Below are 23,840 nucleotides of genomic sequence, written 5' to 3'. Positions count from 1 at the left end.
TACCAGAATTGATATCAATTTCCCCTCATTTAGCTCAGGAAAACTTCCTGTACAAGGATGTCCCATGAAATCTGATTCACTACTTTTAAGCAGTTCCCAAGTAAATGTTATTTGTTGAACATTTCTTTGATATATGCACAAAAGTATTTTTAGTTATGCCAACTTTCACTCCATGCCAGTCAATTCTACTTTATTACTGAAATCTAATTTATATAATTTATTCATTAATTCAACCATGTATTGACTATGCACTATTATGCAAGGGACTGGAGAAACAAATATGAGCACAATGAAATCTCAGTTATCAGAATATGGCCTTATATTCTGGTAGTGGAATGCTGTAAATATGAAATACAATAGTATTTTTATCTATTTCTATTTGCATTTCTGCCAGTTTTCCTTTTAAGACCCACAAATCCAGTTATCATTGTTTAATGATTACTGCATCAATGCTTTTGCCAATTAAATTTTTTCCTGACATGTTAAGAGTAACTTCTATTTTACTTGCATGTATGAGGGAGTGTCAGGCTTCCAATTATTCCTTAAAAATCAGTCACTTTGTTTTTAGTTTCTTCTAATATTCAGGCTGAATTCTTTTTTATTTAGCCACTCATTTCATAGGCAAAGCAAGTCCAATTACATTTCATGTTATAGCAATTATCTATGTATTTTTTTCCTCACTCCATTAAAATTTCACCTTTTCCCCAACCCACATTCTGCAGTGAACTCAAATCTAATCTCCATTATTTATTTTTTCTCACATTATTTATATAGCTACACTATTACTTCCACTTCCTTCTCTTGGGATGTAGGTAGCATTTGGCAACCCATTTTAGCAGGTTGCTTATGCTCATCCCATGACCAAATATCACATCCTCACTCTCTCATTGCTCTGGAAATCTTTCTGTTGTGTAAACCACCTGTGATTTTCAGCACTGTAACAAGCCTTGAAAGGATCCAATTAGGAAGTCTGGGACCTAAGCATAGTAGACACTCAAGAAATGTGTTTAAGTGGAAGAAATGAACTTTCCATACTAAAGCAGTCACAGAGAAATCTAAAGTATAAATTTAGGAGTCAGATGAAAAAAATGCGAACTGTATACCTTATACCTACTTTTTTCCTTCAGGATGACCTTGAATGTCAAAACCTAGTAAAATCAAGGCTAATGTGTATTAAAAATTCATTTAAGCTTGGAGCATGTAATTTTTGCCTGTTTAACTAAATCTCTACACATCTAATGTTATATACACATTAGTTTCTATCATATCTTTCATTAAGCTTCTCTTTAATATTTCGATATGTGAGGGAAGGTGTAACCAAACAGTGGTCACATAGAAATCTTTAAAATACTTTCAACTGTTTTTTTCAAACCTACTGGCTCCATATGGCAGTTATGGCATAACAGGAGAAGGGGAAGTAAAAAAGGGAAAGGAATCCTTTACATATTTTAAGGCTTCAAAGCTGGGAATAAAAGGCCTGAAAGCAGCTTTCTCTTTTCTGTAATTTTAAGATCACTCTCTGGTGTGAAATCTCTACTTGATGGACACCTTCCCAAGTTACATTCATAAGGCCTCATCAGGATGTACAGTTGACCCTTGAACGACACATTTGAACTGTACAGATCCACGTATACTGGAATTTTTTTTTTCAACTGAACAGAGTTTGAAAGCACATTATTCAGGGATGGGAAACCTGCGTAGATGTAGGGTTTTTTCATACACACAGGTTCCACCAGGCTGACCGTGCAACTTGAGTATGGGTAGATTTTGGTATACATGGGTGGTCCTGGAACCAATCCCCCGAGTATACTGAGGGATGACTGTACTTGAAATAAAGAGTTGATGAGTTATGTTTCTGAACACCCTTCACAGGGTTTCTTTCTGTAATGAATTAAACTCATATCAAATAAAGGTTAAGAAGTCAAGTTTCCTTCTTAAATTTCACATTAAATCTAAATAGGTTATATCCCTACCACTACTTCTGATACTTCTGCTGAGTGGTATCTAACATATTGCACTTCTTCGGATTTCTTCTGAATATTCTGACACACAGAATGCACAAAATAAAATTGAAATGAAGTTGTAAAACCTAATTGAAGTTTCCCTTATCCATTAATTACGATGTTTGGCACCTGTATGAACACGCTGATGCTGAATAAGGTTTGTACTCTGGGTGAAGGTTTTACCACATATACGACATGCATAGGGTTTCTCTCCTGTGTGAATTCTCTGGTGTTGAATAAGGCATGTTCTCTGGCTAAAATCCTTATCACATTCATTACATTTATAGGGTCTCTCTCCAGTATGAGTTCTCTGATGTTGATTAAGTGATGAGGAATAAATGAAAGCTTTCCCACATTCATTACATTTATAGGGTTTCTCTCCAGTATGAATCCTTTGATGCTGAGTAAGATTTGCACCTTGTCTATATGCTTTCCCACATATATTGCATTTAAAGGGTTTTTCTCCATTATGAATCCTCTGATGTTGAGTAAGGTGCACACTCTGGCTGAATGCTTTCCCACACACACTGCATTTATATGGTTTCTCTCCAGTATGTGTTCTATGATGTTGAGTAAGATTTGCACTCTGGCTGAAGGCTTTCCCACATATATTACATATATAGGATTTCTCTCCAGTGTGAGTGGTTTGATGTTGAATAAGGGTTGAGGAATGAGCAAAGGCTTTTCCACATTCATTACATTTATAACACTTCTCTCCAGAATGAATTCTCTGATGTCGAATAAGGTAAGTACTCTGACTAAACACTTTCCAACATTCATTGCATTTATATGGTTTCTTCCCAGTATGTATTTTTTGATGCTGAAGAAGGTGTGTACTCTGACTGAAAGTCTTCCCACATTCATTGCATATATAAGGTTTTTCTCCAGTATGAACTCGCTGATGATTAATCAGTGATGAACTGTGACTGAAGGTTTTACCACATTCCAAGCATTTATATGGTTTCTCTCCAGTATGTGTCCTTTGATGGATGGTAAGGTGTGCACGCTGACTAAAGTCTTTCCCACAGTCATCACACTTATAGGGTTTCTCTCCAGTATGAATTCTCTGATGTATAGTAAGGTGTGCACGCTGGCTGAAGGCTTTACCACACTGGTGGCATTCATATGGTTTTTCTCCAGTGTGCATTCTCTGATGTGCAATGAGGGATGAAATATGCCTAAACTCTTTCCCACATTCTTCACATTCATACGATTTCTCTTTGGCATGGGTACTTTGGTGTTTCAGGAGGGAAGGGTATTTCCTAAATTTTTTCCCACACACATTACACTTGTAAGGCTTCTCTCCAGGAAGTATTTTCCTATGTACAATACCATATGAGACATGATTGAAGGTTGCCCTGCCTTCATTATACACAGAAGTTTTATTATCTAATTGGGTATCAAACTGTACAATTAGGTTTGAATGCTTTTCAAAATTATTTCTATATATATCATATTTACTAAGACATTCTTCTGTAGGATCATCTTCTTGTGAAAGGACTGACTTCAAACTGAAACCTCTTTCATTAGTGTGAAATTTCCAGAAGCCACCTGTTGCTCGCCTCTGTAATCTATCATTGTAGTCATATGAGTCTTCTAATTTGATGGTCTGGGTTTCTTCCTTTGTGAGTTTAGACATATTCTCCACTGGAGTACATGCTTGGACTTTAGTTTCCCATTCTGAAATAAAAAAAATATAAAAGTCTTTATTTTGAGAGAGGAAACTGCCAAAATAGAAACAAAATAATAAACATAGATAAAATGCCCAAAGAGAACAGCTCTGAAAACGTCATCATCATGGCCTTTCAAATTTGGGAAAGGAGACAAAAAGGGCAAAAAAAGGGGAGACTAAGTTGTTGAAAACAGACAGGTTCTTCATATTCAACATGGACACAGAGGGAATAAAACAGATTAAGTCAGGTGACAGAGCTAAGAGAAGCCAAAACAGTGATAACACTGTGTAGGATAACTTGGGATGGCTTCATGGATTAATTTATGTAATGGGTTCATAAAGTAGACATGCTGACTCTCATCACTCTCTCTTCCAATCTGCTCTGCACAATTCCACATAATATTCCTAAAGCAATTTCACCAAGTGCTTTCTATGCTCAAATATCTCTAGTAAATCTCCCATAGCCTAAAACAATGGTTTTCAAAGTAGTCCTCCCACTAGCAGCATAAGCATCACTATCATCAAGAAATGTGTTAACATTATTGGGTCTCACCCAGACATACTGAATCAGAAACTCTGGCAGTAGAGCTGAGTAATCTGTTTTATTAAACCCAGCAGTTTTGCTACCTACCAAAGTTTAAGGACTAGTGGCTTAAACTATAAAAGTGAAAAAGTTTAGAATATCTCCACTTGGCATTCAATCCCAGAATAACTAAGCCCTTTCTATTCTATTCTGTCTCCTACTACAACTCATGTTCAGCTTAATTTAAAGTTATCCGCTATTTTTTTTTTTTTTTTTGGAGACAGACTCTGTGCCATCTTGGCTTACTGCAACCTCTGCCTCCCAGGTTCACGTAATTTTCGTGCCTCAGACTCCTGAATAGCTGGGATTACAGGCAGTAACCACCATGCCCAGCTAATTTTTGTATTTTTAATAGAGACACGGTTTCATCATGTTGGCCAGGCTGGCCTCAAACTCCTGGCCTCAGGTGGTCTGCCTGCCTCAGCCTCCCAAAGTGCTAGGGTTACAGGTATGGGCTGCCACACCTGGCCTAAAGTTATCCACTACGCTTCATAATATTCTCTAGATGCCATGCTAATCCTAGACTCTAGGCCTTCTCTTATGATGCCTTCTCCACCTATTAAAAAAGCTGTTTATAGTCCAACTCATATTTCTCTCTACAATGCTTCTTTGAATTTAAAATACAGATTAGAGGCCAAGCTCTGTGGCTTTCTCCTGTAATCCCAGCACTTTGGGAGGCCAAGGCAGGTGGATCACTTGAGGTCAGGAGTTCGAGACCAGCCTGGCCATCATGGCGAAATTCTATCTCTACTAAAAATAGAAAAATTTAGACAGATGTGGTGGTGTGCGCCTGTAGTCCCAGCTACCTGGGAGGCTGAGGCATGAGAATTGCTTGAGCCCGGGAGGTGGAGGTTGCAGTGAGCCATGATCGCCCCACTGCACTCTAGCCTGGATGACAGAGCAAGATCCTGTCTTCAAAAAAATAAAATAAAATATAGATTAGGTTGAATCATATAGGAAATTGCCTTTTTTTATAAGTCAAAATGGCTGAATGTCAGTAACCCTATATGGTTCAACCTAATATAGTATTGGGCTCATGACAGAACTTGGCTTTATATGAGTACAGTCATGGATTGCTTAACAAGGAGGATACGTTCTGAGAAATGCGGTGTTGGGTCAATTTCATCCCTGTGTGAGCATCATAGGGTATACTTATATGAACCTAGATGATATACATATATTTTCTTTTTTTAAACATGGAAAGCTAAATGTACCAGCACTATTACTGAATATCAATAATTTCCCCTACTTGATCTGCAATACAAATATCAAGTGCTTATATATCAGGCTTCTATATATGCTCCATTGTTGTCTTATGGGACCACTGTCATACATGCAATTCGTTGTTGACCAAAAAATCATTATGCAGCACATGACTGTAATTCACAATTCTGTACATTTCTTATATTTCCAACCTAGGTGCAAATTCTGGAAATAGTTTATCCTTCTTACACATTTCCTTTAAAAATGGCCCAAGACTCTGGATATGGTGGCGACTCAACTGAAATGGTAAAAGAAATGACATTAACATGTAAAAAGGTGAACTCAAATCAAAGTGTACACAGATGTGTATGCATACACATAACCAAACACACACACACCAAACCTAACCAAACCAAAAAGGTTGACCCTCAATCGAACCTGGCTGTAATAAGGCAGTCAAATGTGTATTTGCTGCTGCCTATTAAGTTTCTTGTATAATTATTTAACACAAAATTTAAGTTACAACCTCTATCCTTTGAAACCAGGTGGGAAACATATAACTTGCAAATATCAAGAATTACATAATGTAATTTAATCAAATACAGAATTTATAATATAGCAAAAATGGTACTAAATATTTCAGAAACTTTCTAAGAGGCAAATCACAGTATAATACCTTTACAAATATATCTATTCAATTGAGTAATATGCAGTAATTGAAAATGACAGCTACATCATCAGTAAGGGACTAGTTATTAATAGAATAAGGGATAACAGAATATTGATAACTGATAATTAGGTAGGTCTAGGTACATTGACATGAAAAAGTGTGCAGGATACATTAAGTGAAAAAAAAAAGCAGGTGTATAAAAAAATGTAGAGCAACATCCTAGCTGTGTAAAGATATGCTATTTGTGTTACACACAGACAGAAAGACAGACACACACACACACACCCACCCACCCACACACGTAATCTAAGGGGAGAAGGTCCTGGTCATGACTGAGGAGAGAGGTACACTTAATATTTGCTTCCTTGTACTGCTTGAATTTACAAACTACTTTTTTTACTTTTATTCAAATACAAAATCATAGTTTATATAAGAAAATGTTTAGGAGTAATGTTAAATGAAAAAGAGTATCATAACAAGCATGAAAACACATCAGAAGTGGAAAAAAAATTACCAAAATGCTAATAATGATATAGGTTTTCGTTTCTAGTTTCTAATTTTCAATAAATTTGCTATATTACTTTTGTTGCTATTTATTACTAGTAAGTAGTTATATTCCATTCCAGTAGGTATAGCAAAATAAAAAGTAATAAAGAAACATAGAAAATAGTTATATTACTTTCATGAAAGAAAAAAATTTATAAACCAACTTTCTCAAACCAGGATTTGTTATTCCCCTCCCCAGAAGAAAATGAGAATGTGGATGGACTGTACAAGTAGGTGTGTATACACACAAAAAAGAGATGAGATAATACCAGAAGCTGAATTCAACTTCTATGTAATAAGTATCAGTCTATGACAGATTGTACATACAACTGAAAAGTACTAAAGTTATAATTAACAAACTTAAAGTGAAAGACTGAATAATGACCAGGAATAAGTTGCTACTATAAACACACTTTTTTTTTGATATGGAGTTTTGCTTTCGTTGCCCAGGTTGGAGTGCAATGGTGCGATCTCGGCTCACCACAACCTCCACCTCCCGGGTTCAAGCGATTCTCTTGCCTTAGCCTCCTGAGTAGCTGAGATTACAGGCATGTGCCACTACGCCTGGCTAATTTTGTATTTTTAGTAGATAGGGTTTCTCCACGTTGGTCAGGCTGGTCTTGAACTCCTGACCTCAGGTGATCCACCCGCCTCAGCCTCTCAAAGTGCTGGGATTACAGGCAAGAGTCACTGCGCCCGGCTGATAAATGCACATTTTTAAACAAATTAGTTTACCAAAACTTCTGAAACAGATCATTAAGCAGGGTTTAAATACGTGTTTATCACTAAAACTAGAAAGGATTGGTTAGAAGTGTTATCTCTTGGTTAATAAGGACAAACAGTGGTATAATATTTCCAAACAGAGGAGATTAATGTTGACTCAGGTAATCAAGGAAAGCTTCAGTGGGAGAAGTGTGATTTGAAATGAGCCTCAAAGAATGGCAAAGTACTGTATAAACATAAAGAACTATAAACCATAAAATATAAACATAAAGAACTATAAAAGATCTGAGACAGTAACGGCCATCAAACCAATACTACTATTCTGTTTGTTAATTATCAAAGTTTCCATTTCCTGAAGTATGACTAACCTACTTCCTGAAGTACCCTAACTAAAGGTAGATTCAACTTACTATATATCTCTGAGCTGGCAAGAAAGCAAAATCCTCACAGGCCAAAAATTAAGTAAAAGCAGGAAGGCAAGAAGTGAGTAATAGCTGAAGTTGACTGCCTGAGATAGCTCTTCAATCATGTTTGATGACCTTAAGCTTCCATTTTGAGGGTACAAGGGATTCTGGGGCTAGAAGACAAAGGCTGGGGCCCAGCCAAGGAGAGGAGGCTGACAGGAGTCCCTTGAACAGAGGACTACACACTATGTAAGAACAGGCTAGGCTAAAAAAACAAAACCCCAAAACCTCACTGTCCAGAAGGAAAAAAGGAACTGTCTTTCTCAGTCTTGGTGCTCTTTGGAGGGAGAAAAATCCCCCCTCTCCAAATGCATAACCATACATTGCCCTTTCTTGAGTATTCAGAGCCCAAATTTGTGCTCTCTGATGATCTAAAAAACTCTTCATGTTAAGAAGCGACTTCAGACTGCAAGTATCTCCCAGAAGACTATCCTGACTCTAATTCAGGCTTATTTCCATACTCTGTATGTTTTCTCAGTGCCTAGAGTGTGCAGAATGTGTTCCCCAGAGAATTTAGTGTGCTGTAGGTGTATTTTGTATTTTGCCAACTAAGGCATATAAGGCGATAAATTATAGAGAATAATTAGCTTTTAAAGTTTATGACCTTTAAAATACCTAATGACCAAAGTTAGTTTTTTAAAAAAGTGAAACAATTCACTCTAAGGTAGCATTTTTTTTTTTTTTTTTTTTTTGAGACAGAGTATTACTCTCTCACCCAGTGGGAATGCAGTGGTGCGACCTTGGCTCACTGCAGCCTTGATCTCCCGGGCTCAAGTTATCCTCTCACTTCAGTCTCCCTGAAGCTGGGACTATAGTCATGAATCACCACGACCAGTTAATTAAAAAATTTTTTTTTAGTAGAGACAGGTCTCACTATGTTGCCCAGGGTGGTCTCAAATTCCTGAGTTCAAGCGATCTGTCTGCCTCAGCCTCCCAAAGTGCTGGGGTTACAGGTGTGAGCCACTGTGCCTGGCCATATCATATCTGTCATTATTATTTAATTCACTGTTGTATACTAGCATCCATATTGGTGGATATATAAGAAGTCAGTGTCTTAGATTTAAAAAATGGAATAATGACTGGGCACCATGGCTCACACCTGTAATCTCAGCACTGGAGAACAAGGCAGGTGGATCGCTTGAGCCCAGAAATTGAGACCAGTCTGGGAAACATAGCAAGACCCTGCTCTGCAAAAAATACAAAAATTATCTGGGCATGGTGGCACACACCTGTACTCCCAGCTACTCAGGAGGCTGAGGTAGAAGGATCGCTTGAATGCAGGAGACAGAGGCTGCAGTGAGCCATGGTCATACCATTGCACTCCAGCTTGGGTGACAGAGTGAGACTCTGTCTCAACAACAGCAATAAAATAAAATAAAATAATAAAATAAAATAAAAAATGGAATAACAAAGCAAGATGCAAGAATATACATAGTATACTTCTTTCGTATACAAAAGAAGATAATATATTAATAATTTATTTTTGCAAAGAGAAACATAGGAAGGATACACCAGAAACTGATGATCATGGTTACCTATAGGGAGTAGGTGGAAAGAGAGCAGAAGGAAAGGAAATGTATACCTTTCTATACAGTTTTTGAGTTATCAGCCATGTTACTGTTTTCGCATACTCAAAAATGTAAATTAAAAATAATTTTAAAAAGCAAGAAAACACTATCCTTAGTGGTATATATTCTAAGGACAAAAAGGACTTCAAAGAAATCTTGAACTTTCTAGACTGTTTGTTATAGTGATGTAAATTTGAAACTATTTTTGTGTGTAACATATGATACAGCAAATAAGTAAATATGCTGATGTTGGAAACTAGGTTATTCACTGCATGAGACAGGAGATACAAAATGGAAAATGGGAATATATAAAATGGAATATCCTTGTTGTGTTAGATTTGAAATGGAGTTTAAGTATGAACTCCTGACTTAAAAGAACACACATGTACACATGCATAAACACACACACACAAACTTCCTAGCTCTATCCACTGAACAGTAGCAATGATACCATTAAACAGTGAATACACTTATGGCCCAGATCTTGGTTTCTAAGTACCATTCCCTACTAAAATGAATCAGGATTCCTTGGAGAAATCCCAAGTCTAAGGTGAGCATAAGGTGAGCCTAAAGAACATCTGGTTGTGCCAGAAAGCAAGGAAATGGATGAAGACTAATTGGGACATGTCAAAAAGATGCTGGACTTTGTTTGATGCTAGAATGCCCAAATTTGGAACAGTTGAGCATCAAAAACACAAAACAAAATGTAAAAACTGGAATTAATGGACTAATAATACATAAATATACATACATATATGTATTTTTTTCCTTTTTCTTTTTTGAAATGGAGTCTCGCTCTGTTGCCCAGGCTGGAGTGCAGTGCCACAGTCTTGGCTCCCTGCAATCTCCACCTCCCGAGTTCAAGCGATTCTCCTTCCTCAGCCTCCCCAGTAGCTGGGACTACAGGCACGCACCACCATGCCCAGCTAATTTTTGTATTATTATTATTATTATTATTTTTAGTAGAGACAGGGTTTTACCATGTTGACCAGGCTGGTCTCAAACTTCTGACCTCAAGTGATCCACCTATCTTGGCCTCCTAAAGTGCTGGGATTACAGGAGTGAGCCACTGTGCCTGGTCAACTAATCATATATTGAATTTTTAAAATTTCCATTAGTCCACAGTGGTATATACATAAAAATGGGGTGAGGGAAGGAGAGCTATTCTTTTTTGTTTTTTTTGAGATGGAGTCTAGCTCTGTTGCCTAGGCTGGAGTGCAGTGGCACAATCTTGGCTCACTGCAACCTCCGCCTCCTGGGTTCAAGTGATTCTCCTGCCTCAGCCTCCCAAGTAGCTGGGATTACAGGCACCCGCCACCACACCCAGGTAATTTTTGTATTTTCAGTAGATACAGAGTTTCACTGTGTTGGCCAGGCTGGTCTCGAACTCCTGACTTCGTGATCCGCCCACCTTGGCCTCCTAAAGTGCTGGGATTACAGGCGTACCCGGCCGAAATAGCTATTCTTTAATGAAGAATGCTGTTAATCATTTAGAAAAGATGACTGAATTAGAAAATCACCATTTTGCAGCTGGGCATGGTGGCTCACGCCTGTAATCTCAGTACTTTGGGAGGCCAAGGCAGGTGGATCACCTGAAGTCAGGAGTTTGAGACCAGCCTGGCCAACATGGTGACACCCTGTCTCTACTAAAAATACAAAAACTAGTTGGATGTGGTGGCACATGCTTCTAACCCCAGCTACTCTGGAAGCTGAGGCAGGAGAATTGCTTGAACCCAGGAGGCAGAGGTTGCAGTGAGAGGCGATCACGCCATTGCACTCCAGCCTGGGCAACAAGAGTGAAACTCCATCTCAAAAACAACAAAAACGAAAATCACCATTTGCAACCAGCAATATAACAATGCAAAGATAATCAAATGGATGCTAACAATTTTAAGTAAAAGATTATCGAGGAATAGTCATGTGACCTCAAAGTATCACTCCACAGATTACTTATTAATCATAAAGAATGCACCTTTAAAAAGGAGAGATCCTGTAGACACCACCTTAACCAAACTGAGCATCACCAATGATGAGATGAATTACCACTATGTACCACCTGAGGAAATGCAATGGAAGATACATATCACCTTTCAAATATTCTTGGTAAAATCTTTAAACTGACTAATCTTTAGGAAACAATGAGGCAAATCTAAACTGTAGGTCATTAAGAAAAACTGGCTTGGATCCTTTAAAAAAATGTCAATATCATGAAAGACTTTTTTTAAAAAAGAAAAAAGGCTGGGGAACATTTCTCTATTAAAAGGTACTAAAGATACGAGATAAACAAGTGGAACATGTGATTCCTGACTGGATCCTGTATTGGGGAGAAAAATATCTATAAAGGATATTTTTGGGACAGTTGGGAAAAATCTGAATATTTGACTATACATTTGATGACACTATTATATAAATGTTAAATATCTAGAGTGAGAGAATGGTATCATGCTTATGTAGAAGAATGTTCATGTTCTTAGAAGGTATTTAGGGGTTGTCATGATGTCTATTAAAATGGCTCAGTGCAAAAACCTTTGTAGAGAGATAGAGCAAAAGTGGCTAAACGATGATAATTAGTGATTCCAAGTAGACAGTACATAAGTGATTAATGTAATGTGCCTGTGTAGGTTTGAAATTGTTTAAAATGAAGTTACTGTGGAGGGAATAAGCAAGGAGTGAGAATGAAAAAGTCCATGACTAAGGAACAAGTTCAATAATAAAAATATGATGCAGATATAAAAAAAGAAATGAGGAAGCTCTTTACATACTCATTTGGAAGGCTTTTCAAGATATACTTTTAAGTTAAAAAAGCAAGGTACAAAACAGTATGTATAGTATGCTACCATTCATATTAAAAATGGAGAAAAACTATTTTTATATTGACTTTACATGCAAAAAACTCAAAGCAAAATAAACATCTCTAACAACTGTTTATTGCCACACTTTTATCCTGGAGACAACAGTTGTTCAAACTTTATTACCTGACTTCTACTTATGTGGGAGGACATACTTCTACAGGAAAACAGTGGTTCATGGACATGCTCTAATGACAGCGGTCACATGCTAGGGAGATGTAGGAACTGGGTGAATGTGGTATTCAGGTGGGTAATTTATATATATATTTTTATATATATTTTGCTTTATACATTTTTAAAAATTGTGAATCGTGAATATATTATCTTTAAAGTAATTAGAAAATAAAAAAGAAAGGGATGATTTAGAAAAGTGAAGGCGGGGGATGTAGGGATTTGTCAGTGAACAGAATAAAAGAAACTCAAAAAGAAGAAGGTTTAACATTTAAATTTTTAGGGGGCATTCATGCATGTTTAAATCTAGAGGAAGGGGAACATGGCACAATGAAAGCCCTAGACAAAACCCTAAGAGATGAGACCTAGAGGTCATGTAGAAGGATAAAATGAGAAGAGACACAGGAAAAGTGTGTTAATAGTGATCTTAGGAAGCTCTTCCTGAAGAGGCCTCTGTAAAGAAGCAACACCAAACAGCTCAGTGTTCTTCACAGGCTAGAAAGCCTTTGCAAAAAGTGACCTGGTCATATTTAAAATGCATATATCACCACACTTAGGATATAGATTCTTAAATGCAAAGAAGCTCATGTGCTTTCTGTTTCTCACCTGGACTAGGGCCTTCTAAAATTTCTTTTATCACCATCCATGGTTCTTCCAACATGGGAATCACAGTTGGTCTGTACACTGTAAGTCCTGTTCAGGAGGAATATAATGAATTTTATCCTGGAGATAAACAGTTGCTCCAAGTTTTATTACCAGACTTCTACCTATCTGAGAGAACAGACCTCTGTAGGAGAACAATAGTTCATGGACATGATCTAATAAGAGAATTAGGCTGTTGGTTGTTATCCTTTTCCGAGACAGGATAACAATTTCCTGCCACTTAAGAGGATATGTGAAGGAAGAAACCTTCCTTTAGAGTAGCAAAGGCTGGGCAAGGCAGCATCGGGTGGCAGCACTATGAAGCTGTGCATCAGTTGCTAATGTTCTCTCACTTAAAAACCTTTCATTTGGGAAACGGGAGTAAAACAGTCACTCTTGTGCTTGAATGAGATAAGAACATTTATTTCTAGACCCCATTTTTAGCCAAGCATGTCTGAGGGCCAACCCATTTTTAACAACGGGTGTAAGAAAGAGACCCGGGGGGACAGGCTGAGAGGAGGAGGGGTAGAGATGATCCTTACCCAGAGAAACCATGTTCCAATAGTTCTGTAGTGTCACAGTCTTGTATAATTCCTTCTGCACAGGACGCATTAACTCCCAGTCCTCCTGGGTGATGTCTACAGCCACATCTTTGAATGTCATCGATTCCTAAAATATCAAGTGTAACTTAACTCAGTTCAAGAACTAATGGCAAAGGGGACACGGATGACACTGGGTGTATGTATGCTGGGGGAGTGTCACAGAATTTTAAGCTTTAGTAGGATCCTAGAAGTTGTCTAGTTAAAACCCTTCCCCGACATATGGACAGCCCCACAGCATCTCTCCATGACCCTAAACGGAAGTTTGAAAATAGATCAGAATTTATTTTCACTTGGCACTCGTGCATGCATTGGTGGCAGCTCCATTTTACAAAGAAAAAGTTTATTATTAATATTTTTAAAAGAGACAGGGTCCACTCTGTTGCATGTGCTGGACTAGTGCATGCATTGGTGGCAGCTCCATTTTTAAAAGGAAAAGGTTATTATTATTACTTTTTAAAAGAGACAGGGTCTCGCCTGGTCACCTGGGCTGGAGTGCAATGGTCCAACCATTGTTCACTGCAGCCCCGAACTCCTGGGCAGAAGTGATCCTCTCACCTCACCCTCCCAAGTAGATGGGACTACAGGCACACACCACCACAGTTGGCTAATTTTTAAATTGTTTTGTAGAGATGGGGTTTTGCTATGCTGCCCAGGCTGGTCTCAAACTCCTGAACTCAAGCGATCCTTCACCTCAGCTCCCCAAAGTGTTGAGATTACAGAAGTGATCCACCATGCCTGACTTGAGTTTTAAATTTTAAACACAGATGACACAGAGTTGAATGGTTTTGCTTTTCAAGCTATGCTTTAAGAATAAATCCAACATATTATAATTAAAATGTTAAGATATTTTTATGTGTTCTATAGTTAAATTCAGTCTTTCTTTTAAAAAATGTAACAGATACCAATAATCACAGTGTTGAACTGCTGCACTGTTAAATACATTTCACAATCTGGTAAGGTTAGTGCCTTTCTTGTTTGCTCTTCTTTTGTTAAAAAGATAGTATTATCTTACATGTTTCTTTTTTATTTATTTATTTTTGAGACAGAGTCTTGCTCTGTTGCCCAGGCTGGAGTGCAGTGACCTCCCGAGTAGCTGGGATTACAGGCGCATGCCACCATGCTCAGCTAATTTTTTTTTTTTTTTTTGAGACGGAGTCTTGCTCTGTCGCCCAGGCTGGAGTGCAGTGGCCGGATCTCAGCTCACTGCAAGCTCCGCCTCCCGGGTTCACGCCATTCTCCTGCCTCAGCCTCCGGAGTAGCTGGGACTACAGGCGCCCACCACCTCGCCCGACTAGTTTTTTGTATTTTTTTAGTAGAGACGGGGTTTCACCGTGTTCGCCAGGATGGTCTCGATCTCCTGACCTCGTGATTCGCCCGTCTCGGCCTCCCAAAGTGCTGGGATTACAGGCTTGAGCCACCGCGCCCGGCCATAATTTTTGTATTTTTAGTAGAGACAGGGTTTTGCCATGTTGGCCAGGCTGGTCTCCAAACTCCTGACCTCAGGTGATCCAGCTGCCTCTGCCTCCCCAAGTGCTGGGATGACAGGTGTGAGCCACTGCGCCCGGCCATGTGTTTATTTTTGCATATAACTGTATCTTTAAAAAATAATATTGGAGGCTAGGTGCAGTGGCTCATACCTATAATCCCAACACTTTGGGAAGCCAAGGCAGGAGGATCACTTTGAGGCCAGAAGTTTAAGACCAGCCTGGGCAATTTAGTGAGATCCTAGCTCTTAAAAATTTTTTTCTTTTAAATCATATTGGGATTTAAAACTTGTATTAAGTTTATAACTTAGGGAGAACTGGTGACTTTATAATATTTAAGGTTTCTTTCATGTTCCACAAAATATTAGACATGAAAGTACTGCAATATTTATACTATGCTTAGTTTTAGATATTTTAAATTTTTTGGGGGGGTGTGATACTGGAAGCATTTTTTTCATTTTATCATTTATCTCATTTTTATGTGTATATGTTGATATATATGTATGTATATATGTGATTAATTTTTGCATGTCATTTTCTGTAGTCATTTTACCCAGTTTTTCTATTAGTGTTTCTAACAGTTTTTCCCTTGATTTTGTTAGGTTTTCCAGGTAAATGTTCACATCATCAATGAATAATCATTTTAACTTGGTTACCAAAGGCTTTCCAATTTCAGAAAGACCAGTTATATTTTTACAGTAAAATCTTTCTCTTAAGGTAGCTTGAGTTACTATTCTTTAAAATAATATAGACTCATGGCCGGGCGCGGTGGCTCACACCTGTAATCCCAGCACTTTGGGAGGTCAACGCGGGTGGATCACCTGAGGTCAGGAGTTCAAGACCAGCATGGCCAACATGGCGAATCCCTGTCTCTACTAAAATACAAAAATACAAAATACAAAAATTAGGCAGGCATGTTGGCGCGCACCTGTAACCCCAGCTACTCCAGAGGCTGTGGCATGAGAATCACTTGAACCCAGGAGGTAGAGGTTGCAGTGGACCAAGATCGCACCACTGCACTTCAGCCTGGGCAACAAAGTGCGATTCTGTCTCAAAAAATATACATAAATTCATGATCAACAATAATATGACAGAATGCATGGCCTTTAACTACTTGTTAATGAGGAAAAATAATAGTAACAATCATCTATTAATTGTTTAATCCAGGCTAACTACAAGTCTCATAATATTTAACACTCACAATCTAAGAGGTAAATGCTATTTATGAGAGTAGAATAACTCAGGCTAAGAGAGGTTAAGTATCTTGTCCCAAATTGCAGTTCCAGTGGTAGAGCCAGGAACCAAAACCTAAATCCATCTGGCTGTGGAGGTCAATCCTGTATTCTCTATGTGATATTGCTGACAAAGTCAAAGTAAGGAAAGACATATGGGAAGGGAAGGGAATGGAAGCCCCTTTTCTTTATAGTACATTCACCTACCTTAACAGACCAAGATAACATAGGAGAGAAACTGGAGCTTAAGTCCTTGATAGAGCTTCTGGGGGCACAGTAGTTATAGGGCCAGGTCAGAAAATGTCCTCACACACTAAGAAGGCATCTTAAAATCAGAAAACACAGTCACACTCACTTTGGTCACCAAGTCATTTAGCCATCCTGCCTGGAAAGCATGTTTTCCTCTGGGGTCTTCCTCTGGGGTATCTTGGGAAAGGGTAGAGTTTTGAGGAGCTAGAGAAGAGAAAGAGGTCATGAGGGAGATTAGTCCTTTTTGAATAGACTAGGAAACCCCTCACCAAATAGATGCCTACACTTTCTTAAATTGAGAAGTAAGAAGGAAATCAAAAACAGCACTCCTACTTCAAAGCATCAGACGAAAGGGCCAATGACTTGTCCTAAGACATCAAAACACACTTCAAAAACAAGCTTGCTCTAAAAATCTTAAAGAGTATGAACAAAATTCACATTTTAACTAAATCCTTACAGAATATTAATTTTGTGAGTTATCTCTTAATAAGGGAATGTTCTCTAGACCCTTTCTTCCTTTTTTGGAAGTATTTTATTGTAAAATTCAATTCACAAAGCAAATGATTAGTAGAATGGTGCAAACCTCTGCAGGTACTTTCTGAGGGCTCACACAGTGGTAATTTGGTTGTGTCTGGTCATTCTTTCAAGACATTTTTCCTGGGGGTTTAGATAATGTGTGTTTGCTCCCAAGCAATCTGGAAGGAGAACACCATGGATGGAGCTCATGTTAAAGCCTTGTTCTCACTCACTAACCTTTGTTCTCCCCAATTTCTTTCTTTTTAAAAAATGCATCCTGGACCTCTCAGTGTTCTCCCCAATTTCTTTAAAGGAGCTGCTCAGATGTGCTAGTTGTCTTCTTTAACCACCCAGGGATTCCTCCCCTCTCTGTTCTATGATTCTCACCTTCCTCTTCTAGAATCTGAGTCAAATCCTCCACCAGAGTCACTGCTTCCTCGCTGCTCTCTGGATACTGGGACTTTACCCAAGTCCTAACCTCACCAGGCAGGATGGTCAGGAATTGCTCCAGCACCAGCAGCTCCAAAATTTGTTCCTTTGAGTGAATCTCAGGTCTCAGCCACTTAAGGCAGAGCTCTCGGAGTTGACTCAATGCCTTTCGAGGACCAGCCAGGTCTGGGTATGGAAAATTTCTAAAATTCTGTCGACAGGTCTCAGTGTCACGCAAGAATCTCGAAGTAAGGATTTCCTTCTCAACATTGTAGGGTCCACTCTGAGCCTTGTCTGACTTCCACCTTAGAAGGATTTGGGAACGTGAAGAATTGTTCATCCTCTTGCTTGAGGCTAACATTGCTACAGACAGGAGAGTCAATCTGGCAATATCCTTTATTTCTCCAGTAGTGAGCCAACTGCTTGAAGTCTCATGCTAGAGTCACAAGGACACTATATCAAAGGCTGCTGCAGCCGAGGGCAGAACAGAATCAAGGAAGAGTTAGCAGCCTTAGTGACAAATTCTGAGCCCAGAACTTGCAGGGATGGATAAAAGACCCTGAAACACAAGCATGGACCACAAGGTCAAGAATCCCTGGTGTACTCTACTATACATATACACACACAGAAACAGACTCGCAGTGTGCATAGATGAACACGCGTAGCTTTACCTTGTCTTCCTCCCCTATATCCTTAGACTTGTAAGGGAACTGCAATCTGCTTGGGGTTGGTGGGGGATGGAGCTGCTATTAAAAAGGTAGTGTCAGAGGCAACGACTCAAAGAATCTAAGCAAAACAACAGATTAAACCTCTAACCTGTTGAAACAAAAATTAAACATTTTTATAGAGAAAATAGTTTCACTATTTTAGTCACTGATGTTACAGAAGCTGTAATGACTGAACTGGCTCTCAACAACAACAGAGCGAATCTGTTACTTGGAAGAAACGAGGAGAATTTCTTCTTAATACAGTGCTCAAGGTTCCCAAGGGAACTGTCAGGGGAAAGGGCGAGCCATTTCTCTGCTTTGCATGTTAATGCCAGCCGATTCTAGCCTTTCACTATCAGAGGGCTGGGAAGACCAGCGGGTTGGACTGGAAAAGAGTGAAGAGGTTGGTGTGACTTGAAGTCCTTTAAGTGCTTCTACAGGAGACAGTTCTTTAAGGATATATTCGAAACAAGGATTCTCGAAGGAAACCTTAGAACCGGCCTGATCTGGAGGAGAACCGACACCACCTGTCCCCAGGCTCCAGCTCCGAGCCCTGCTCAGGCACAGTCGTGCCGCCAAACACAACTGTTTACAAGGCCCTGCAGAGAAGATGCGACAGCCTTGCCTTGCCTCCTGTCGCCTCCCCTTCCCGGCCAAGTCCCTCTGCCTCTTACTCCTCTTCAGCCGCAGGGTCGAGGGCGAGGGCAGCGGGGGAGTCGGGGGCCCTGCGACGCGCAACGCTGGGACTGGGCCCACAGCAGCCTCCACCCCGTCTTTGCCCTCCCGCAGGCCACGAGCACGGGAGCCCGCGCGTGGACGGGCTCGGGCTGTCACTGACCGCGCGGACACTCGCGCGCTGCGCCCGGACATCAATACCTGTCGCTGGGACCCGGCCGACGGGCAGCCGTAGCGGCCCTAAGGCCACAGGCAACAATGGCGACGCTGGCACAGGCGCCTGCGTGGCGGGCTCAGTACTGAGCGGCAGCGGGTCCTCGGGCTCCGCCAGTTCCCTTCCCTGCAAAGCACAGAGTGTCCCGGCCAGGAGCTGCACGTTCCAGCCCGGTCCTGAGAAGCCCGGCCCAGAAGCCTCGGCGCCTCTGCCTCGCCGCGACCTCGCCTCGGCGTCACTGCGCATGTGCACCAGGAGAACGCTGCGCGCCCGCAGAGCCAATCGGAGCCCGAGTTTCGGCCTCCCCCTCCCGCGCCTCTGGCCCTGGACCTGTCTCCATGGCAACCTCCTCCACCCATCGCTCTGACTTGCTTGTCAGCCTGCGAGGTTCCGAAGGGAACTTCAAAGTTTCCCCTGGCAGACGCAGGTCTGGTAGACGTCTTAAGAGGCCAGGGAGGTGCCAGTAGCTGGAGGAGCGCAGGGAGTTGAAGCCCCGCGCCAATTACCCAGAGAAAACCGGGTGCCAGATTACCTAGAGGAAGAATGGGCAGGGAAGATGTGGGTCTGAAGGCAGAAAGACTTAACGTGCGGTTTCGGGCTTTACTGTGCATACATATTAACTGTTAAAGGTTCTCACTTCCTCCTCAGGAATTTGATTCTGAGACTTTCAGATTGGGGGAAAAAACCCATGTTATTTCTTTCTTTTCTTTTTTCTTTTGAGACGGAGTCTCGCTCTGTCCGCCAGGCTGGAGTGCAATGGTGCGAGCTTGGCTCACTGCAACCTCCGCCTCCTGGGCTCAAGCGATTCTCCTGTTTCAGCCTCCCGAGTAGCTGTTATTTCTAAGAGACACAAACAAAAATACATAAAACACTGTAAAAATAAAATGACAGAAAAACATATTCAAGGTGTTCCCGTTATCTACTGTTCTATTAACAAACCACCCCAAAACTTAGTGGTTTTGAAGAACAATCACCTTATTATGCTCATAAATTTTGTGGTGAGGGATTTAAAAGGGGAACTGAGTGGGTGGGTCTTTGCCTCATTATGTGTGTAGCCTCCGTTGGGATGATTTGATGGCTGGGAGGGACCGCTTCCAACATGGCTTTTCCACTCACGTGTCTACTGCTTGGGAGTAGTTGGGCTAAAATATGAGCTTGGCTTGTATTTGACCAGGGAGCCTCAATGTGGTCTCTCCAGTATAAAGGACTGAGGCGGCTGGACTTATTACATGGTGGCTCTGGGCTCTAAGAGTGAGCATTCCAGTAAACAAGAGAGAAGCGCCATGGCCAATTATAACATGGCTTTGGAAGTCACCTAGCACCAATTCTGTCAGACTCTTGGTCAAAGCAGCCACAAACCTACACAGAACCAAATGGAAGCAGAATCCTGTGGGGCTGGGGGAGGACTGTCAAAGAGTCTTAATATCACCACACCAGGAAAATTTTAACAAAAAGAACGTTGGGCCGGGCGGGGTGGCTCACGCCTGTAATCCCAGCACTTTGGGAGGCCGAGGCGGGTGGATCACCTGAAGTCAGGAGTTTGAGACCAGCCTGGCCAACATGGTGAAACCCCGTCTCTACTAAAAGTACAAAAATTAACCTGGCATGGTGGCGCACGCCTGTAATCCCAGCTACCTAGGAGGCTGAGGCAGGAGAATCGCTTGAACTCGGGAAGCGGAGGTTGCAGTGAGCCGACATCGTGCCACTGCACTCCATGTACTCCAGCCTGGATGACAAGAGCCCGACTCCATCTCAAAAAAAAAAAAAAAAAAAAAGAAACTTGGGGAGTGTGATGGTCTTTTGATGTGTCAACTTGACTAGGCTACAAGTCTCTTGCTATTCAAGTAAACACGAATCTAGGTGTTGCTGTAAAGGCATTTTGTAGATGAGATTGAAGCCCATGAACCCAGTTGGACTAAGTAGTATGGGAGATTATCCTCGATAATTTGGGTGGGCCTGATTCAATCAGTTAAAAGGCCTTCAAAAAAGAACTGAGGTTTCCCTGATGCAGAAGAAACTCCATCAGCATACCACAGCTTCCAGCCTGCCCTTCCTGATGGGGTGCTCTTATGGACTTTGGACTCGTCTAGTCACCCCCTCAATCGAGTAAGCCAACTCCTTGCCACAAGTATCTTAAATATCTACTGGTTCCGCTTTTCTGGTTGAACCCTGACTGATACACATAATGATTCTAGTATCTGATAAGCTAGAACTTGAGAAGATCACAAGGGAATAAATAAGAGTGTTTGATGGAAAAGACATATTTATCATAAATATACAGTATGTCCCTAACAATAGGCCTCAAAATCATGATGTTGGGAGGAAAACATAACCAACAACTGAAGCTGGAAATTTAATACACCCTGTAGTGCACACTGTGACACTGTGGTGCTGCCGGGATCCTCCTTCAGGGTTGAGGCATCCATCCCCGCAGCTGCTGGGTGAGTGGCTGCTGATGGCTCACAGCTAAATACTTCCTTGGGAGTTGTCCTAACTGCAGGGGGCTACCTCTCACAAGTCACATCTTCTCCCTGGGGGAAGTCCATATCCAAAGACTGCTCAGTGCAGGCCTCAAAGACCTGGCCCCCTGTCTTCAACTTGCAGCCTCTATAAAGGGCCATCTTGGCTTAAGAGTTCCCTGTGAGACCAACTGAGGCCTCTGTTGCAATCACACAGCATTTAAACCTATTACTCTGTCCAATTCTCCTTATATCACTCCTGTGCAGGCATTTTTCTAGAGAACACTACCCAGTAATTACCTTGTATACAATTCTCCATCTCAGAATCTATTTTTAGGGAATCTGCCCTGCACCAGTGGGTACCAGCAGTTGTTCCAAGAACACAAACTCTAAAATGGAATCTTTTTCTTTTTGAGGCGGATTCTTGCTCTGTTGTCCAGGCTGGAGTGTAGTGGTGCAATCTTGGCTTACTGCAACCTTCGCCTCCTGGGTTCAAGCAATTCTCCCTGCCTCAGCCTCCCAAGTGGCTGGGATTACAGTCACCCGCCACCACACCCGGCTAATTTTTGTATTTTTTAGTAGACACTGGGTTTCGCCATGTTGTCCAGGCTGGTCTTGAACTCCTGACCTCAGGTGATCTGCCCACCTTGGCCTCCCAAAGTGCTGGGATTAGAGGCATGAGCCATATAATGGAGTTTTGAAACTGAGTTACCTGCCACCTTGCTGATAATGAGGGAGGGCCCTATGACTTGTGATTGGCAGAGTAATGATAACATATGTCAGGTTGTAGCAATATGATTGTTAAAATTGTCAGTGGTGTTGAACTGGGGTGGAATATTGACAGAAGGGAATGCACTGGTGGGTGCTATATCTCAGATCTTTATAACGTTGGGGGAAGTGGTAATTCTAGAGATGATGGAATTGAATGGCTATTACCGGGAGCTATTGACAATGAAAGGCTGATGGTGATCAGTGACAAATTTAAGGGAAAATGTGAGCATCAGAAGATTTCTTGAAGCCTTATAGCAAAACAGCTGAGAATCAGGCCCTAACTTCAGCTAAGATTGAATTCTAAATCCCAGCAAGTTTGCTATGCCAAGGTCAGGATCCTGCTGGGAAAGAAGTAGAACTCTGAGATTTGGGATGGGAACATTTTGATTTATGCACGCAAACACCTTCAAACACCAATCACTCTGAATTTCTTGGACTTGCTAAAGTGGCCCACTCCTCCAAGTCTAAAGCTAGGACTCTGCCTTGGGATCTACCTACCTTTTCCTCTCCCTACCCCATCCACTAAACCAATAACTAGAATTAAGTCACCAAAAAACCCAACAGGGGAAATTCTGGGCATGATAACAGACGAAAAGAACCATCCGCTGAAGTTACTACAGGCCCTAGTTTATATGTATGTGTAGGAACCAGGACAGTATGTATGAGACTAGACCCTGAGGATGCTGGATCAAGAAGGTAGAACATATATTTGAGTACCAGAGAGTTTATTGAAAAGGAGCACACTCCTGGCTGGGCACAGTGGCTCATGCCTATAATCCAAGTACTTTGGGAGACTGAGGCAGGCGGCTCACCTGAGGTCAGGAGTTCGAGGCCAGCCTGGCCAGCATGTTGAAACCCCGTCTCTCCTAGAAATACAAAAAATTAGCCAGGCGTAGCGGCGGGCACCTGTAATCCCAGCGACTCAGGAGGCTGAGGTAGGAGAATCACTTGAACCCGGGAGGTGCAGGTTGCATGAGCTGAGATCGCACCGTTGCACTCCAGCCTGGGTGACAAGAGCGAAATTCTGTCTTAAAAAAAAAAGAAAAAAGAAAAGAAAAGAAAGAAAGCACACTCTTGTGATACAGGATTTAAACACTCTGACAAGGATGCCTGGAGATGGGGATTAGAGAAATATATGGCTCATGTTAAGCAGAAAATGTCAGAATTGCTTGACAAAAGGTAAAATAAGAAGTTAAAAGGCTCAGGGAACTGGGCATACTAGAATAGGTAGAGTATGTAAGGCTGCAATACTTACCAGCTGTCTATGTTTCATTGGAAAGTCTGGAAGATCATCTGCTGCGATAAAGAATGTGCTAGAAAGAGGCACCAGCATCATCGAGAAACTCTGTGGTAGCTGTCCTCTGTAGGCTGAGGCTGACGGTAGGGGAGTTTTACAAGACTGGGGCTC

The 23,840-nt window shown here is 41.0% G+C and overlaps 1 protein-coding gene across 3 annotated transcripts; it reads right to left on the bottom strand.

The window, feature by feature from the left end:
* Positions 1-561: 561 nt before the first annotated feature.
* On the bottom strand, positions 562-19,450 carry ZNF287 (zinc finger protein 287). 3 transcript variants are annotated; one of them, XM_011976105.1, is made up of 7 exons: positions 19,190-19,436; positions 18,278-18,349; positions 17,565-18,165; positions 16,768-16,865; positions 13,637-13,763; positions 13,059-13,145; positions 1,637-3,683 (listed from the first exon to the last, which is right to left on the bottom strand). In XM_011976105.1, the coding sequence occupies exons 3-7, from the start codon at positions 17,965-17,967 to the stop codon at positions 2,113-2,115; spliced, it is 2,286 nt and encodes a 761-aa protein (XP_011831495.1). In that variant the 5' UTR covers positions 17,968-18,165; positions 18,278-18,349; positions 19,190-19,436; the 3' UTR covers positions 1,637-2,112. The 3 variants fall into 3 exon arrangements, with proteins under 3 accessions (XP_011831493.1, XP_011831495.1, XP_011831494.1); XM_011976103.1 differs by lacking the exon at positions 18,278-18,349 and having other exon boundaries at positions 562-3,683; positions 19,190-19,450; XM_011976104.1 differs by lacking the exon at positions 18,278-18,349 and having other exon boundaries at positions 18,988-19,407.
* Positions 19,451-23,840: the final 4,390 nt, after the last annotated feature.

The sequence above is a fragment of the Mandrillus leucophaeus genome, unplaced genomic scaffold (assembly GCF_000951045.1).
Source record: "Mandrillus leucophaeus isolate KB7577 unplaced genomic scaffold, Mleu.le_1.0 Scaffold1620, whole genome shotgun sequence".
NCBI lineage: Eukaryota > Metazoa > Chordata > Mammalia > Primates > Cercopithecidae > Mandrillus > Mandrillus leucophaeus.
The sequence above is the reverse complement of the archived record's forward strand: the minus strand, read 5'-3'. Positions and strand labels throughout refer to the sequence as shown.

Excerpts from the sequence above, each read along its gene's own strand:
- ZNF287 (XM_011976103.1), bottom strand. The coding sequence starts at position 17,967 with ATGTTAGCCTCAAGCAAGAGGATGAACAATTCTTCACGTTCCCAAATC. Across the intron at positions 13,146-13,636 it reads TTGGAACATGGTTTCTCTGG|GACTTACAGTGTACAGACCA; the intron begins GTAAGGATCATC and ends CCTCCTGAACAG. Across the intron at positions 3,684-13,058 it reads TTTAGAAGGCCCTAGTCCAG|AATGGGAAACTAAAGTCCAA; the intron begins GTGAGAAACAGA and ends TTTTTATTTCAG.